General features: G+C 45.3%; 1 protein-coding gene across 2 annotated transcripts in view; it reads right to left on the reverse strand.

Moving 5' to 3' along the window:
- Mtus2 (microtubule associated scaffold protein 2) overlaps positions 1 to 18,358 on the reverse strand; it is a 380,312-nt gene that overhangs the window by 240,156 nt on the left and 121,798 nt on the right. For both annotated transcript variants that reach the window (XM_042268368.2, XM_042268367.2), the window contains exons 3-4: positions 8,201 to 10,560; positions 3,503 to 3,743 (exon numbers count right to left, since the gene is read on the reverse strand). In XM_042268368.2, coding sequence (XP_042124302.2) covers positions 3,503 to 3,743; positions 8,201 to 10,339 — 2,380 coding nt within the window. In that variant the 5' untranslated portion in view covers positions 10,340 to 10,560. The remainder of the gene's footprint in view (positions 1 to 3,502; positions 3,744 to 8,200; positions 10,561 to 18,358) is intronic.

Consider the following 18,358-nt stretch of genomic DNA (forward strand, 5'->3'; position numbering starts at 1 on the left):
CCCTCAGAGCTTATGGAGGATGAGACCCTCAGAGCTTATGGAGGATGAGACCCTCAGAGCTTATGGAGGATGAGACCCTCAAGAGGCTTCCTACCTGAGCCTGGAAAAAACCCAGTTCATGTATTATAATTCATGTATCAAGCCAACTCTTAGATTTTGGAATAGAAGAGCTCCCTAGACAGTGGAAATGTGTGAATGCTGGGTCACAGAGGGAAGCATCCACGCTGTGCCTCTCTCCAGCACTCTTTCGTCAACATGATGCTGATGGAGCTTCAGATGACATCTTGTAAAACAAATATGAAAATGCCGAGTAGACAGGACAGAGAATCCAAGTCTATCGAGTATGAATTGCGGTTAAACAGGCACAAAACCACAACCATGTACAGACCCATTGCACAGACAGCCTTCAAACAGCGATGGCAAATAAGCACCAAGTAAATAATCTGGAACCACAAGTGTGAGCACAGAAGTGGAGCTTTGTATTTGTTAGACACATGAACGCACCTGGAGGCTCACAGCTTCTGTGGTTAGGTAAGGGACCTCCTACCCAAGGAGCATCGACAGCATGGGACCAGCCATGATAGTTAGGACACAAGAACAATCGAAATGCATGCAGACACATGCAACTGGTGTTTTCAGGAACTGCGGAAGAGCCCTCGCGGGGCTGTGACCCCTGAGAGAAAAGAACATGAGTGAAGTCTACCCCGCCATTACCCTGGCTATCTGCCCAGAAGAGGCGGTTTCCACACTGCTGCCCGTGAAGGAGGACCGTGAAGAGAGGAGGGGTGGAGGGGAGTGTTTTGGATGCTCAAAACATCTGCAGTGTATGCGGCAGAGAGAAGAGAGTCTTGAGGAACGGATGTCCAAGAATTTGCATTGGAGTCCCTTAAAGCCTTCTAGATCAGCATCTCTCAATCTGTGGGTCGCGACCCCTGTGGGGGTCAAACGACCCTTTCACAGGGTTGCGTATCAGACATCCTGCATATCAGACATCTCCGTTATGCTTCGTAACCGTAGCAAAACTACAGTGATGAAGTAGCAACGAAAATAATTTTATGGTTGGGGTTGGGGTCAGCACAGCATGAGGAACTGTATTAAAGGGTCGCAGCGTCAGGAAGGTTGAGAACCACTGCTTTCGATGGCTATCAGTCTGTGGCTAGAAAGTGAAAAACCTCACAAGACTCGGGGGACAAGATTTCGAGATGAGTCACTAGGCAGTCAAGGAAACAAATTCTCACAACTCACAACAGATTGAATTTGTCCCACATCCCCCTGGCCCAAATGGAGAGACCTTGTGAAGACACAATCACTCAGCACAGACTCCAGGACTGAGCCCCACAGTGTGGATCATTTGATGGTCTGCTCTCCACAACACAGCCAAGGGTTTCTTGTTTAAACAAGAGCTGGACCACGCTATCTGGCTCCAAGCCCCCCCCTCCCCCCCCAGGGCTGTCTCTCACAGTGAGTCAAATACCGGCAACGTCATAAGGCTTTAAATGACCCCAACTCTGTCCCCATCCCATTCCTTACCACTCTCCTCTCTATCGCCTTTCCCTTCTGGCTTCCTGGGGGGAAATGGGGGGCGGGCCTTGCACTGGCTCCTCCCTCTGCCCGGAAGGCTCCTCCCTCTGCCTGGAAGGCTCCTCCCTCTGCCCGGAAGGCTCCTCCCTCTGCCCGGAAGGCTCCTCCCTCTGCCTGGAAGGCAGTACCGCAGACATCCACCAGGGTCCCTCCTTCATCTTCCCTTGAGATTGGCTTAAAGGACACTTCCTTGGGAAGGCCCTTCTGATGACTGTTCAGAATGACAATCCCCTTCCTCCTGTCCAAACCCTCCTCTTCCTCCCTCAGCAACGTTTCGTTTTCTTCAGCATTACTTACTTACCACAACATAACCTACTGACTTTTTTCTTATGAGGCAGCCCCGTATTTTAAAATTTAAGCTCCCAGAGGGCAGGATGTTTTTGTGTGGCGATTGCTTTTTCTCCACCCTGGGAGCAGTGTTGATAGCCCCCAGGAACCATTGCCTACTGACTGAATCACAGTGGACTTGTCCCTGCTCCAAGCACAGGTGGCCATTAGGATATACAGCTGCCATGGGAACTACTAAGACAGAAGCTTACAAAAAGTTAAGGCCATCAATAACTCTCTGAGAGCATGACAATTCACAAAGTCACAAACAGCAAAGAGATGGAAAAGTTTCTCTCCAACAATAATTGCAATGCTCACTGTGCACAGTGACTCATATCTGCAATCCCAGCACTCAGGAGGCAGACACAGGAGTGAGTTGAGTCCAGCCTGGTGTGCAGAGCAAATCCCATATGAGTCTCCGCTCAAAAATAAAATGGTAAAACTCTAACAGAGTCAAGGATATGGGGCTTTCAAGAAACTCTGGGGCAAAAATAACTGCTATAAATTTCCTAGAAAATTAGTTGTTCTTTTAAAAAAAAAGGTTCAAACAGGGGCTGAAGAGATGGTGCAGAGATTAAGAGAATTTGTTGGTTTTCCAGAGGACAAGGGTTCGATTCTCAGCATCCACACAACTCACAATAGTCTGTTAACTCCAATTCCAGGAGAACTTGATGCCCTCTTCTGGCCTCAGTGGGCACTTCATGCAAGTGGTGTGTGTGTGTGTGTGTGTGTGTGTGTGTGTGTGTGTACATATATGTATATATGTGTGTGTATATGTACATATCTATATATATATGGCATATATATATACAGGTAGGCAAATAGTCATATACATAAAATAAAAAGGTGTTTTTTTAATATTTAAAGATTGTCTTTACACTATAATTTTAAATAATTTATCCTAAGGATAATATGCAGATTGCTACACACAAAAATGTAAATACTAATAATATTTCAAGAACTATAAAATAAACAGAATCCGATGGGTGGTCATCACTCGTATACAGTTCAGGACCCTGAGCCCAGGGAATGGTGCTGCCCACAGAGGGCTGGGTCTTCCCAGACCAGTTAATATAATGAAGACAATCTTGCATAGACGTAGCCACAAGCTACCCTGATCTAGACAATCCCTCACTGAGACTCTCTTCCAACAGTTAAAACTAACCTTCAGAGCAAGTCTTCCGAGTCTATAGGAGTTTAAAAGAAAAGAGACACTGGAAGAAGCCAGGAGGTGAAGACAGGGACCAGCCCTGGGAAGGCCCTGGATGAAGACAGGGACCAGCGCTGCAAACAAAGGCGGCATGGATGGTAATGACAGGGACCACCGCAGGGAAGGCCCTGGATGGTGACAGGGACCAGCACTGGGAAGGCGGCATGGATGGTGACGGGGACCAGCGCTGGGAAGCTACCATGGATGAAGACAGCTGTAGGAGGTGAGTTTTCAAAAACATCTGTGTCTACAGACAGATGGAGGAGTGGGGAGAGGCTTTTTTTCCTAAGAATTAGACGCATTCATACGTAGATAGCCACAATATTTTATAGTTAATATTTAAATGTACAATAGGAAAAGAGAGCAACTGTTAAACTTAGTTACCTGAGGGATCAGAACCGTAGAAACTGGCGGCTGTTGTTATTGGTCCCGGTGGATGGATGGCGCTCGCTGAAGACCTCTGACTGGCGATCAGAATCCTGCTCTTGGTAGATGGGAGACGGGACATTGCACCCAACCCCAGCTGGGGCTTAAGGAGCATGGCCGAGCGATAGAAGGTGGGAGGGACTTCATAATGAGTGTAGGGAGGAGAGCAAAATTCTTCTTTCCCAGGGTGGTCTGCGACCTACAACGAGAGATCGGAGCACATAAGTCTAAACAGGGGCAGGAGAGCTGTCCTCAAATGGCAAGCACCATCACGCCATTAGCTCCCGGGTCAGAGATCAGGTGCTGCCTCTCAGCCCAGGGTCCTCGTCTCTGTGATGACAGTACAACTGAGTGAACGCTTCAGTCTCTGCCGGTTGTAATGCTCTACCAATCTATTTGTCAAAGGGAGAAAAAAAGAGCTCAGTTTTAAGATTTCTTTTCAATTTCATTGTTATAAATGCACTGAAATTTGAGTGATTATTTATTAAATAAACAATGTCAAGGCTGGAAAAAGGCTCAGCAGTTAAGAGCAATTATTGCTCTTGCAGAAGACTGAGTTGGGTTCCCAGCATCCACCATGGTGTCTCACAACCATCTGTGGCTTAGTTATGGGGGAATCTGTCGCCCTCTTCTGGCTCCCTCAGGCACTGCACACACATGCTGTACATACATGCAGGCAGGCAAAAACACCCATATACATAAAATAAAAATAAGTCTTAAAAATAACATAAATAATGTTAATGAAACAAAGAGAGAATTTATCAAATGTTCAAAAATGATTAAAACCTTCGCTATACCTATAGAGAAAATACATCATTTTTATACCCACTAATCTTATAATAAGTAAATAATGTTATATTTAATCAGCAGAACATTAAGAAATATTTGTTAGTAAGGGAGAAATGTTTATCTGCAAAAAATGAAGAAATTAATAGAAAAAATGTGTAGGCCTGCACTGTATATTTTCATAATTAAAACCAGATTTGGAGCAAAGTGAGATGGCTCTGTGGGTAAAGAGGCTTGCTGCTAAGCCTGAGGACCTGAGTTCAATACCAGGGAGTCACACAATGGAAGGAGAGAACAGACTCCTGTCAGTTGTCTTCTGACCTCCACTCATGTGCTGTGCACACATACACACATGCACACACAAACACTCACATGCATGCACACACATGCACGTGCATGCACATCCGCATACATGCATACACACACACACACACACACACACACACACACACACGCAAATGGATGCTGAATGCTCTCAGGAATATTTGGGTGGATTCCTCTGGGATAACAAATCTAGGCAAGAGTCCCGTAGGCTGCTCAGTTCAGAGCATGTATCAGCAGTGTCTACACATAACTATTTGTTAAGTAAAGGAATCATGCCGGGCGGTGGTGGCACACGCCTTTAATCCCAGCACTCGGGAGGCAGAGCCAGGCGGATCTCTGTGAGTTCGAGGCCAGCCAGGGCTACCAAGTGAGCTCCAGGAAAGGCGCAAAGCTACACAGAGAAACCCTGTCTCGAAAAACCAAAAAAAAAAAAAAAAAAAAAAAAAAAAAGTAAAGGAATCATGTTTCCCTCTACCATTTCCTCTGCTTAACAACATAACAGTACTATTTGTTTTTCCTGTACTTAGAGGTTCAGAACACAATCTGTAGTAATCATACATGTGTGTATATACGTACATACAGAATACAGTGCATGATACACAAATATATATATATACATCCTGTTCTCAGAATGTCTGTTCTCACACAATTTGGGACTTGGGTGCTGGGGCTGGAACTCTACCCCTGACCTGCTTTCCAGTTCATTGTTTCTTTATATTAAACAAGCAAAAAAGAACAGCATAGTCTATTTAAGTTATAATATATAAAACCAGTGCTGGGGCAATGTCTGAGTAGATTCCTCTATTAACTAATTCTGCTGTGATTCTGAACCGTAATTTATTCTGTATGTCCAGCTGCTACATGTTCAGGAATTATTACTATTTCACAATATCTTTTAATAGAGGCCCCCTTGGTATGATCCAAGCTGTTGAAGGCATAAACCCTATTTTGATCCCCTTCTAATGTTGAAATGGATACAAAGATCTTTAAACCGACATCACTGAAACAAAAGATTAGGCATTTAAAGTTTCGTTATAATCACATTGTGAAATATGCATGATGGTTAGACTCTACTCAGGCTGGGGTGAATTCCAGTCCCTGGAAAGAACATTCACCATCTGCGCTCGGGTGCCATTGTTATCCATCTCTGACTTTTATTTCCTAGACTCTTCTTTTTAAAATTTCTGGGTGCCACTCATCATTTCCAATCTCCGTAAGTAAGGGTTTTAAGATTGTAATGTGCTGATCTGGTTCCTTGGAAACGGTCATTTCAGAGCACGCTACTCTATCATTCAACAGTGACTTTAATGATTTCAGCCATGTCAATGCCCCCTGTTTGGCTGGGTAATCTTTTTCTGGTGGCAAACATCTGAAATGTCTTCTATAGGCTCTTCTTGTACCAAGTGCTTGATTCCAAGATGGTGGCACCACTATTGAAGTCTAAGAGAAAGGGTCTTCGTGACTCAAATACACCTCTCCAGATGAACCCTGAATGCTGCACCCACCCCACCCGTTTCCTCTGCTTCCTGGTCCACATTCTGTCCACAGCAGCCACAGGCTCTCACAGCCAGCCGCCGCTCCTTACGGGGCTCTGCAGCCCCGCAGGATGTACTGAGATTCTCTCTCCAGCATCCTGAGGATGCAGCTACCCGGCATTTTGTCACCGTGACAAGAAAGAAAAAAGTAACACGAGCACAAATTCTTTTACAAGGTGAAGATTTTGCTTTTCATGTCTAGTTTATGCATTTTTAATTAAGCAGGGGAATCCTACTTTTCTTTCATCTGTATAACAAAACAGAACAGGTTCTGTAGTTATGAACACAGCGATCGACTCAAATGTTCTGCTGACCTCCTTCTCCAATTGGGGTGTTTTTAGAGAAAACTCTGTGAATCAACAAAAGACTCCTCAGATTTCAAACACAGTCCTAAAATCAAAGGATATATGCAAACAAATTCCTCCTGCACAGCCCCATCCTGCTTTGCCCTGCCCCATTTTCCCTGGGCCCGTTTTGCATGAATCTGGGGAGATAGAAAATTAATATCTGCACTCAAACTGGCACAGCATCATGGACTCCCAACATGACTCCTGCAAGGGGCTGGAGAGATGGCTCAGTGGTTAGGAAGACTGGCAGCTCTTCCAGAGGACCCAGCACCCACGGGTCAGCTCGTGACTTTCTGTAACTCCAGTTGCAAGGGATACGACGCCCTCTTCTGGCCTCCATGGATACAACATGCACATGGTACACAGTTTCACATGCAGGCACAACACGGGCACAAAAATAATTTAAATGACTCCTTGAAGCTCATCTTGTTGGTGAGTAAAATGAATGTATTGGGGGTTACTCACAGAGGAGGAGACAACTAGGGACAGCTGTATTTTCCTGAGGACACTAATGCTCCATCTACAAGATCACATGCCATGCAGCTCAAGTCAGAATGGGTGCGAGCCTGAATCCAGAGCGTTAGCTAGCTTTTAAGTAGCAGAGCTGACTGGGCTCAGACAGAAGGAAACACAAGCAAGAGCAGACTCCACAGCCGCTTGCTGAGGTGTCTGCTGCCATCCCGGCCTTCATCAGGGATCCTGCTGGCCTGGACAAACACCGCTCAGTTGTGCGGACGTCGCCTTGATCTGCAGCAGGCTGGCATAAAGAACAGCTATCGGACACCTGCTAAAGATGATGCCAGTTCGAGTCTCTGTTGTTTTGATTTAAAAAAAAAAAAAAAAACCAACTTGAGGAGGAAAGGGTTTATTCACCCCACCCTTCAAGGTCCCCAGTCCATTATGCAGGGAAGTCAGGCCAGGAACTCAAGGCAGAGACCTGGAAGGCAGGAACTGACCCTGGAGGAACGCTGCTCACTGGCTCTCTCATGGTTTGCTCAGCCTGCTTTCTTATATGACCCAGGACCACCAGCCCAGGTTGGCCTTAGTGCGCACTAAACAGGCAACACAGCGGTAGCCACAACCACTGTCCTCACTTCAAACCAAGAGCCCTGTCTTTCAGGCTATTGTTTTTGCATCTGTTAATGTACGGTTTCCTACTGCATCTTCTGATGCAGGGTGACACTCAGTTGCCCAGTTACGCGGTTTTCCTTTCTTGGCCCCACGAATGCCAGGCTCACAGGTGTGTTACCACCATATCCAGCTCATCACAGGTTTTCTCCAAAGTGAAATACTCCCCACCAAAGGACTAATCTGTTCAGTCTGAATACCCTGATTATCTTTTCCTTGCTGTGGCCTGGCTCATAGATCGCTACTCACATATTTAAATGTGGAAGCTGCCTTGAATGGGTCCTCGTCTAATTCCCCATGTCTTATGCTCAGTAAAACTTAAATGAACCTCCTTAGATATTGGGTCCACTTCAACCTGGCTATCACACTGTGTTCTAGACAGTTACTTCCAGGCACAAGTATCTACTTATGTACAAACGTGTCCCAGAGCATCTACAGTTCACTTACAGAGGACATTTTGTTTTTAAATTTCACTGGGGGGGAAAACAGACTTAAAACACAAATGTATAGCTTATTTTATAATGCCACCCTCTTACCTCCTGCAGAAACTTTTCGCTCATCTGACTGAAATGATGCCCTGGGGGCTTGATCCCAGACACCATCAGCCCAGAGGGGAAGACCCTTGGCTTCTGCAAGTCCGGCTTGAATTTCTCATACACATTGGCAGATGGCGGAAGGTCACGGTTTGCTGTCTTCTCTTCTTGCGGAAGAGGCATGCCACATGCAGGAGGGGCATACGGAAGCCCCACGGGGACCAGCGAGGCATCGCCCTGAGCCAGTGCCTGGGGGTTCCTACGGATGTACGTGATGATCTTGGGCCTCACGTGCTTGGGCTTGAGGACTGGCTTCGTCTCTGTCCTTTCTTCCGCTTTATCCGTCTCCAGCTTCTCTGTCGCTTCCTGGGAGGAAGGCGTGTCCTTGGGACGTGTGAGCGGCTTGGGGACCCCACTGGGATAGGCACTCTTGTCAGGCGCTTTCGGGGGTGTGTTCAACACCTGCCCGCCTTCAGTGGGGGGCAAGGCCACCGAGGGCGACCCCGTGTCCACACTGGACTGAGCACCACTACCTGGGGGAGCGGGCTGGTGAGTCGAGTTCACAGCTGTCTCTGGGTGCGGGAGAGCTGGGGTACTGAAAGCTGAATCTCCTCCAGCTGGAGGGACTTCACTTTGGGCTGGGTTTTCTTGAAGGTTCCCGTTTTCAGCTACAGGGGTCACTGCCTCTCTGCTTCTTCTGGCTTCCGAGTTGTCAGGGTGAGCGCCCACGAGCTCAGAGGCCTCAGCTCTGCTCCCTTCCACAGAAAGACCCGAGGCCAATGCCTTGGCGCTGCCTGCATTCCCGCCACTCTGTCTCATCTCCTCCCGCCTGACCTCGGAGGGCCGGCTCTCAGTCACATCACGGAGACCAGACGCTACACGAGCACTGCCTGGTGCAAAGTCACTGGATGCAGATTCCTTCATTGTCCTTCCTACGCTGGGTGACGGTCTGCCAGTGAGTCTAGCCCCGCCCTCTCCAGGAGCAGTGCTCTGCATAGGGGTGGCTTGCTGAAACCCCTCCCCACCAGCACCGACCCCCATCACTTCTTCCAGGCTGCTGCCTTCTCCCACTCCAAGCTGGTGACGGCCGCGGTTGAGTTGACTCATGGTTTCTTGAGGTGCCTTCTCATGCAGCTCCTTCCTCTCCACAGGTGACATACTTTTTTTCTCATGACATCCCAGACCCTGTGCCTGGGCTGACTTCAGTCCCTGCTCATTCCTGGGCTGGGTGTATTTGAGCTCCGCTTTGGGCTCCCCTCTTCCTTGACCTACATACCCTTCTGGATGACTGAGGCTGGGTGTTTCCTTCAGTGCTGAAGTGGGAGTCGATTCTGGGTGAGTGATGCACTTGTTGTAAACGTCCAAGCCATGAGTCCCCTCCATCTTGGTGTCTGATGGGATGGACCCCCTGGCTTCTGAGGTAGATGGTTCAGGAGGATGCACACACTTCCCCTCTGAGGTACCCTCACCTAGAGAAAAACCTGTCCCTGGAGAGTGACCAGCTGATGCCCCCTGTGGCCCCTCCCCACGCCCATGCACATGGCCCTGTGGCTCTGAGGTGTCCAGCTGCACAGGCTGCAGATTCTCCCGAGTGAGGCCGCCAGCTGCAGCTGCCGAGATGCCTGCTCTTTTCAACTCTTCATTGTCAAGAGTCTTTGCCAATTTGTCTTTGGGAATGGGCCGGGGAATTTCAGCATCCCTTTTAGCCGAAACCTCTGGACTGGCTTGACCTACTGCATTCCTCCAGCTGGATAGACTTGGTCCCTGGATCCCCTGTGGGGTCTGAAGGGTACCTCTTTTCACTGTGGGATCCTCACTCCATTGTCTATGAGCAGCCAGGGAAGGATGAAAATCCCTCTGACTGGTGGAGCCAGCCTGAAACCCTTTCCTGAAGCCCTGAAGTTGAGGGGGCTCCTTCTGGGAGTGGCTGGGGTACTGTGGCCTGCTTAAATTTGCATTTCCAATTTCATCTTCCAGATCATGTGTCCCAGACTCATCGTGTGAGGAGCTGACCTCCAACATGATTTGATTAGCATTTGTATCTCCCATGCTTAGAATGCTCTCATTATTGTTTTTTGCCTGCTCTTGGTGATCTTGCAGCTGACTGAAACAGGATTTCTTTGGAGCCAGTGGGACGCTCATGGTCTCCTCTTCAGTGAGGGCTGCTGGCCATGCAGTCCCCCTTTAAGCTACAGGGCAACAGGCAGCCGTCACGTTGCCTGTCCTCCTCTGACGATGTCACATCTAGACACTACTTTGAACCTCTTCAGACAAATTTCAGAACCAACCATTGTCTTGACACACAGAAAAACAACTCATTACGCTCCATTGCTGCTCAGTGAAAATCAGTTACTCCATGAGACCTGCAAAGAAATAAAAACACAGTCGCTTTAGAGTGGAGATGGCAATAATCATGAGTAAGAGACACATGTAAGAGCCAGGTGGGGGCGCACGCCTTTAATCCCAGCACTTGGGAGGCAGAGGCAGTTGGACTCTCTGTGAGTTCAGCCTGGTCTACAGAGCAAGTTCCAGGACAGCCAGGACTACAAAGAGAGACCCTGTCTCAAAAAACAAAACCCCACAACACATAAATGATAACACACACACACACACACACACACACACACACACACACACACACACACATACATACACACACAAAGAGACACATGCAATAATCACATAGATGTAATCCTTGCTTCTATACTGTTACTTCATTTGCTTATCTCAAAACCATTTCAAATAGAGGCTGCTGCTAGCCATCATCACAGTACTCTGTCATGAGTGCTCTGTTTTACTGCTAGTTATTTGCTAACCTTTTGCTGGACCAAATGTATAAGGCACACTTTATCATAGGTCCGTATGTGGAGGGAAAAGGCACCACCTGTAAATCCAAGCATCCTGGGGATCTCGAACTGCATCCTCACCAGTGAGGGTAGACCACAGTGCACACAGCTGAGAACTGGAGCCAGCGGCTGGCCCTTGCTGTAGCTTCTCTCTCCTCCTTAGCTCCCACCTTCCTAACTTCTGACCCCATCATCCTTGCAAATTCTGAAATACATCTCTCTTTCCCATTCAGGTCTTTTCCACCTGTGCATACAGGTCTTTCCACCTAAATGAGGTCCTTTCCTATAATCTGCCCTGAGTCAGTTTTGTCTTCTTATACATCCCTTTCCCTCTTCACCCCAGGACATTCGAACACAATTGTGTCCACTCCATGTGCCCTGGGAATGTGGACTCCCGTGCACAGATCATCCATCATTTGCTGCCACAGCTTGGGCTCTTCCCACATCTCCCTCGTGGTCCCCATTTTTCCTACCCTCACATCTTCCCCATCTGTCCTCAGCATGCCAGTAACCTGAGGTACAACCTGACCTCAATACAGCGCCTAAATAAGGGACTGAGCCTAACTCAGGGAAGATATGCCAAAATCGACATTTCTTTCTTGTTTCCATTTTGGGAGTGTGTTTCTCTTGAAGGTACATTTGTCCTCCAGGCACAAACACTAACAACACGTAGGCAGACTGACATGACAGCCATTTAAAAAGAAGCTGAACTCTCCAGGCTGGGATATGAGTGTCCCAATGAGTCAAGGGAAGCAAGGAATTCACAAACATGGCCATCCACAGAAGGGCACCACCTCTGACTCTCTGGAGACGGAAATATAGATGCAAAGCCAAGAGCTCCCTTGCTCTGAATCACATGACCAAAGAAAACCAGAACATCAGAAGCCACAAGGAACAACAGGACTTCTAGAAAGTCACAAATGCCCGTACAATCACTGGAGAAAGCTGTGTTGTGTTTGCTTGGTTTCATTTTTTCTTGTTTGTAACATATTTCTTTTATTTGGTATGTATGGGTGTTTAGTCTGCATGTGTGTCTGTGCAGCATGTACATGTAGTACCCTTGGAGGCCAGAATGGGGCGTCAGATCCCTTGGAACTGGAGTTGTAGGTGGTTTTGAGCAGACATGCCAATGCTGGGACTTGAACCTGAGTCCTCTGCAAGAGCAGCCAGGGCTCTCAGCGGCTGAGTCATCTGTTTCTCCAGTCCAACACTGGAGGTTTTTAACATTATTAACATTTAAAAGGATCACTATAACGTAAGCATCCATTGTTGGCCAAAATGTCCCTACAGAGGACATGGGTGCAATGGGGACACTGGGTTCTTCTATCTGTGCCCATCGTTAACCACTGGGCAGGCTCAGCTATCTCAAGTTCACAAGCTCTGTAAACAGTTGGGCATCTTATCTAGAAGCCTCTTTGGTTGACGGCATATCTACTTTTGAATCATGAAATGGACTGACGGCATCTGGGTACTCAGGCATAATCTCTTTCCCCATCTTAGATTCCAGTTTCCTGTGAGCTGTGTTTGTTCTGACAATGTGTTGCTAAAGCTGCTCTCACACAATGAGAAACTCAGTAGATCCAACATCACGTCCCCCTCATCATCCTGAGTCACCTGACTGATGGCAGGCTAGAGTCGGAGGTTCACAGCCTGACAACTGAGCTTTCATGAGTCCTCTGCAGTTGAAGACGTAAATACTTGTCCAACCCTGCTTAAAACACACCTGCCCCATTAAATAATCCTTCCTACCAACAGCATCAAGATCAGCTCCAGGCCACTTCTCCCTAAACTCTTTCCTCCCTCCTCCCCCAAAGCTGCTAAACAAGGGTTTACCTGTTTCTCAACTTGATACTTGAGTCTGCACCTCTCTCCTTGTGGACCAGCCCGACTATACTTTTTCACAGCCATGTTTTTCTTTTTCTTTTTTTTTTCTTCCAACCAAAGTTTCCCCTCCCTCCCCACTACCAGGTTCCTCCCCCAACTTGTCTTCTACCCCTCCCCCACCTATTCCTCCCATTCCCCCTCCCCTGTCTCTCTTCAGATACAGGTGGGCCTCCCATGGGTACCAGCCAGCCAAGGTACATCAAGTTGCAGCGAGCCTGGGCATCTCCTCTTCTATTAAGGCTGGGTGAGGCAATCCATTAGGAGAAAGGGTTCCAAAGGCAGGCTTCGGAGTCAGAGACAGCCCCTGCTCTCACTGTTAGGAATCTCACAAGTAGAACACGCTACACAACTGTAACATACATGCAGAGGGACTAGGTCAACCCATGCAGGCTCCCTGGTTGTCAGTTCAGTCTCCGAACCCCTGTGAGCCCAGGTTAGTTGGTTCTATGGGTTTTCTTGTGGTGTCCGTGACCGCTCTCCCAGCCATGTTCCTGACGTTACTGTCTACCAACAGGTCACTTCGAATCACTAATATAAAGCAAATACTTAGCATCTTATAGTGTTTGGGAACCGTGACAAGAAGAGCTGGTGTGTGCTCAGCACAGATGCAATTTTTAAATACTTCCCATGTGTGGTTGTTTGAGCCCACAGATGTGGAACCCCAGAGATGGGGGCGGGCAACTGTACATTTAACTTTGCAGTGGATAAATGTGCTTCGTCTGTATGTCTTACTCATTTTAGGAGACCACAAGCTTAGTACATTAATGGTTCAAGAGCCTCTGTCCCTTGTGGCTTCTGAGCCAGCATAGAGACGTCAGATGAAGTGACCCAAGCCCATCCCAACTTGAGTTCAGCACAGTGAACAGTCACTACTCTCTGGTAAGCAAGGGCTCTATTTTTTTCAGTTGTGTAATGGTTGATTGAAATGCTAAAGTGTCTCTTCTAAATGAAGAACTGGCTACCTCCCCTCCTCTTCCCCCCACCTCCGGGCTGAATCAAGGGAAAACAGACAGAAAAAAACTGTATTCTGGAGGTGGAGCAATGGCTCAGTGGTTGAGCACTTGATGCTCTTGTAGAGAACCCAGGTTCAATTCTGGCACCTAAATGGTGGCTCACATGGTCTCTACTTCCAGGTCCAGGGGATCTGATGCCCTCTTCTGGCCTCCACCAGTACTGCAGGCATATGGTACACAGACACATAGGCAGACAAAATATCTATACACATAAAATAGTAAAAAACGATATTTCCAAAAAAAAATAAAGAAAGAAAACTACATTCTGCTGTAGATGATTGATGGATAAATAAAACACTGATTGGCCAGTAGCCAGGCAGGAAGTATAGGTGGGACTAGCAGAAAGAAAAATGGAGAGAACAGAAAGGCGGAGAGGAGGAGACGCCAGCCTGCCGTCCAGGGAGCATCATGTAGAACATCATGTAGAGGCAGCAGGTAAAGCCACAGAACATGTGGTGACACATAGATTAACAAAAATGGGCTGAGTATAAGAATAAGAGCTAGACAATGGTAGGCCTGAGCTAATGGCCGAGCAGTTTAAATAATATAAGTGTCTGTATGTTTATTTTATAAGTGGGCTATGGGACTGCTGGGGCTTGGCAGGACCTGGAGAGAAAAACTCTAGCTACAACTGGTGCCCAACCTGGGGCACGAACCCACAACCCTGAGATTAAGAGTCTCATGCTCTACCGACTGAGCTAAAAACAGCTTTCTAGTTGTCTCTCTCAAGTTGGTGGGTTCCTGGCGTGTGCATTTGACTGGCAGTATGGCAGGAAGCAGGCGGCTACAAGCTGCACATTATGCATGGTGGATTAAGTCTTTGCTAGTTTAAAAAAAAAAAAAGGTTTCTGGGCTACACGCTGCTTTGATAGAACTGCTTCTGATAGTTGATGGTACACATGGCTCCAGACCCAGAGCTGGCGGTAAACTGTACCACCGCCACGCTAAAAAGCTGAGGTGGGTGGAGCCAACAGCCACAACGGCCATTTCAGTCTTAGAAATGGTAGAGTTTAAAACAACAGATTCATGATAAAACAGATTCAGATGAAACAAGACTTTAAATGCTTTACAATGTGTGTAAAAATGTACGTAGGCTTGAAAGAGAGAAAAAAAGTAACATATACAGTTATATAAAGAAATAGATAGTTTTTAAAAATAAAGTCTTTAAAGAGACAGTAAAGGTAGCATAAAAATAAGCCACATAAAGATAGATATTACACAAAAAACCTGGATTGTGTTGTCTTTGGGATTTTTAACTACAAAAAAACACATTTGATCGTAAAAGCTGTTGAGTTAAACCACTACACATATTTTAAAGATACCTTGGCTTCAAAATTTGGATCTAAGGATATGTTGCTTTGGAAAGGAGGCTCTGCTTTTGTTTTCACAGAAAGCCAAAGACTATGGATTTGTTCCAGATTAAGATACATCAGGTTTGACCAGCCAAGACCCCCTGAAATGTCTCCGATGACACCGTGGCCCAGATAATCCAACATCCAGAACAGTTTCAAGATAACTGGCTCATACAATACACTCTCACAGACTACTCCATAATCCTAAAATTTTCTTTGTGTCCCCATAAGATACAGTGCCCCCCTCCAACAGGAAATAAATAGTAAGAAAAGCTAAGCCCAAATTCCCAATTATACCAAGCTGGCTTTAGAGATGAAATTGGCTCACTCTTTCTCTAAACCCAAACATATTACTAAAAAAAAAAAAAAAAAAAAAGGGTTAAGAGATTCTTGTGTCCCATCTCAGAAGAGCCCTCTGGTGGGGGACAGAGAAAAACCAATATTTTTATTTAAAACAGGTTGATTATAAATACAATCTCTCTCTAAAGAAGAAAAGGGGATCGTTTAGATATGGTAAGATGAAAGGGTAGAATAATGAACCTACTTTAAAGAACAACAACTTGTTTTGATAGGATAAAAGGGTAGATTAATGAAATTACTTTTAAAGAACAACAACTTGCTTAAAATATTTTACATTGGTATAGATTTTAGTTTATTGATACAAGTTTAAACTTAGTTTTGTTATACTGTATATATATTTCTATTCTTATTTGAGGTATTATGTTTAGGTAATTCATTTAGATTGTAATGGATAACTAAAAAATACAGATTAATAATTAGTCTTCTATGCTAGTCAAACATAACATGTTAGTTAAGTTTTCTAGGTATACATAGATATATTTCAGATAGACAGGTAATCTTCAAACACTTCAAAGACCTACAAAATATGACATTTAAAATATTTTTAAAAATTTAGACTTTCTGAACAGTGAGACATGTCTGCTCCTGACAACACCAATTTACTTCAGAGAGGAGGATGGGCATCAAAGACACTGCATATGGAGTTCATCTTCGCCTTGGCAAAAATAGCCATTTGGGCAAGAAACTGTTCTTGCCTGGACTGCTTGATCAACTGGACATGCAGGACCCATAGGAAGGTGACCACTAAACTTTACTTGACAAAATGGTCATTTAGTTTCCTGCTTCACAGAGAAAACTGCCAGACATTCTACAAGACACACACACACACACACACACACACACACACACACACACACACACACATACACACACACATACACACACACACACACACACACACACACACACACACACACACAAAATGATTGAGAGATTGTAGCCCTGTGGGCTAGAGACAGATGCCCCAACTTCACAAAAAACTTTGGGTGACTATCCAGGCTGCCAGCTATCTCTGTCTACCCTATAAGACTCCCAAAATTTGCTTGCATCCTTCTCCTATTTCTCAGGTAATATATCCTTCTGAGGTCTTTGATGTAGTTGAAGACTAGTTGTAATTTTCCTTAGTTATGATAAAAGAGAAGTTAGATACAAAACCTTAGACTCACAAATATAAGATAAATAGGGTATCTTCTTTAATTTTGCCAAATACAAATAGACTAGTTATTATAAGTAGACTAGATATTGTAACTGTTATTCTTGCTTGATAATTGTTTTGTTATCTGTAATTTTACTATGTTAAAGTTAAAAACATTCCTTTTTGAAAAAAAAAGAAAAAGGGGAAGTGCTGTGGATGATTGATTGATAAATAAAACACTAATTGGCCAGTAGCCAGGCAGGAAGTATAGGCGGGACTAGCAGAAAGAAAAAATTGAGAGAACAGGAAGGCGGAGAGGAGGAGACACCAGCCTGCCGTCCAGGGAGCATCATGTAAAGGCAGCAGGTAAAGCCACAGAACACGTGGCGACATATAGATTAACAAAAATGGGCTGAGTATAAGAATAAGAGCTAGACAATGGTAGGCCTGAGCTAATGGCCGAGCAGTTTAAATAATGTAAGTGTCTGTATGTTTATTTTATAAGTGGGCTGCGGGACTGCCGGGGCTTGGCGGGACCCAGAGAGAAAAACTCTAGCTACAACATTCTGTTTGCCATATATATTTGTCATGGTCCTTTTTTTTTTTTTTTTTTTTTTTTTTAAAGTAAAGTTGGTTGCAGGGATTTTCATATCACTAAAAGTAAAATGGCTTTTAAAAGATTAAAAATTATGCCCACCATCTCCCTGAACTACCAAGTCTGCTGTGTAAGGCTGTATGAGTTTTCATAAGCATATTCAAACACTGTACCTCTGAATGTGCCATCCAGCTTAGAGAACACAGCAACATATTCCTGTCCAGTAGGGCCTCAGTGTGGTAACCATGCAAAGAGTCAAAAGTCCTGAGTTTCAACTTTAGTAGACAACTTTCTTGAGAAAATATATGGTATCTACAATATTCAGTTGAATTTAATGATGTAATGTTATATGTACTTACACGTGATTGCTTATAAACCCATCCATTCCTCGGCTTTAGCATCTTAAGATGTAACAGTTGCAGTTGTTTAGATACTCGGTCCTATTTTATAGTGTTTTATATGTTAAAGCAACCTTTATTGGAAATGCTTGGGGGAAAGAAGTGTTTCCAATTTTTCACTTTTTTCAGCTTTGGATATACAGAGTGAGATGCCACAGGAATATGACCCAAGTCTAAACATGGGATTTGTTTATATTTAGCGTCCACCTTTTGTGTACTACTTAAAGATGATGTCACACAATGTCTTTAATACATATGCATTTTTATTGCAACCTATCACAAGGTCAGGAAGTGACATGTTCTGTTTGTGGTCTCATATCAGCACTCAAAGCATCTGAGGTTTGTGGGCTGATAGGATGCTTCAATGGGTAAAAGTGCCAACTGCCAAGAGACATGAGTTTAATTCCAAAAATCCACATGACGGAAAGATAGTCCAGACTCACTCAGGTGGTCTTCCGACCTCCCCATGACCATTAGACATGCATGCATTTACACACACACACACACACACACACACACACACACACACACACACACACACACGAAATAAATTAATGTAAAATAAAATATTAATTTTT

This window comes from Peromyscus maniculatus, chromosome 23, assembly GCF_049852395.1.
Source record: "Peromyscus maniculatus bairdii isolate BWxNUB_F1_BW_parent chromosome 23, HU_Pman_BW_mat_3.1, whole genome shotgun sequence".
NCBI classification, from domain to species: domain Eukaryota; kingdom Metazoa; phylum Chordata; class Mammalia; order Rodentia; family Cricetidae; genus Peromyscus; species Peromyscus maniculatus.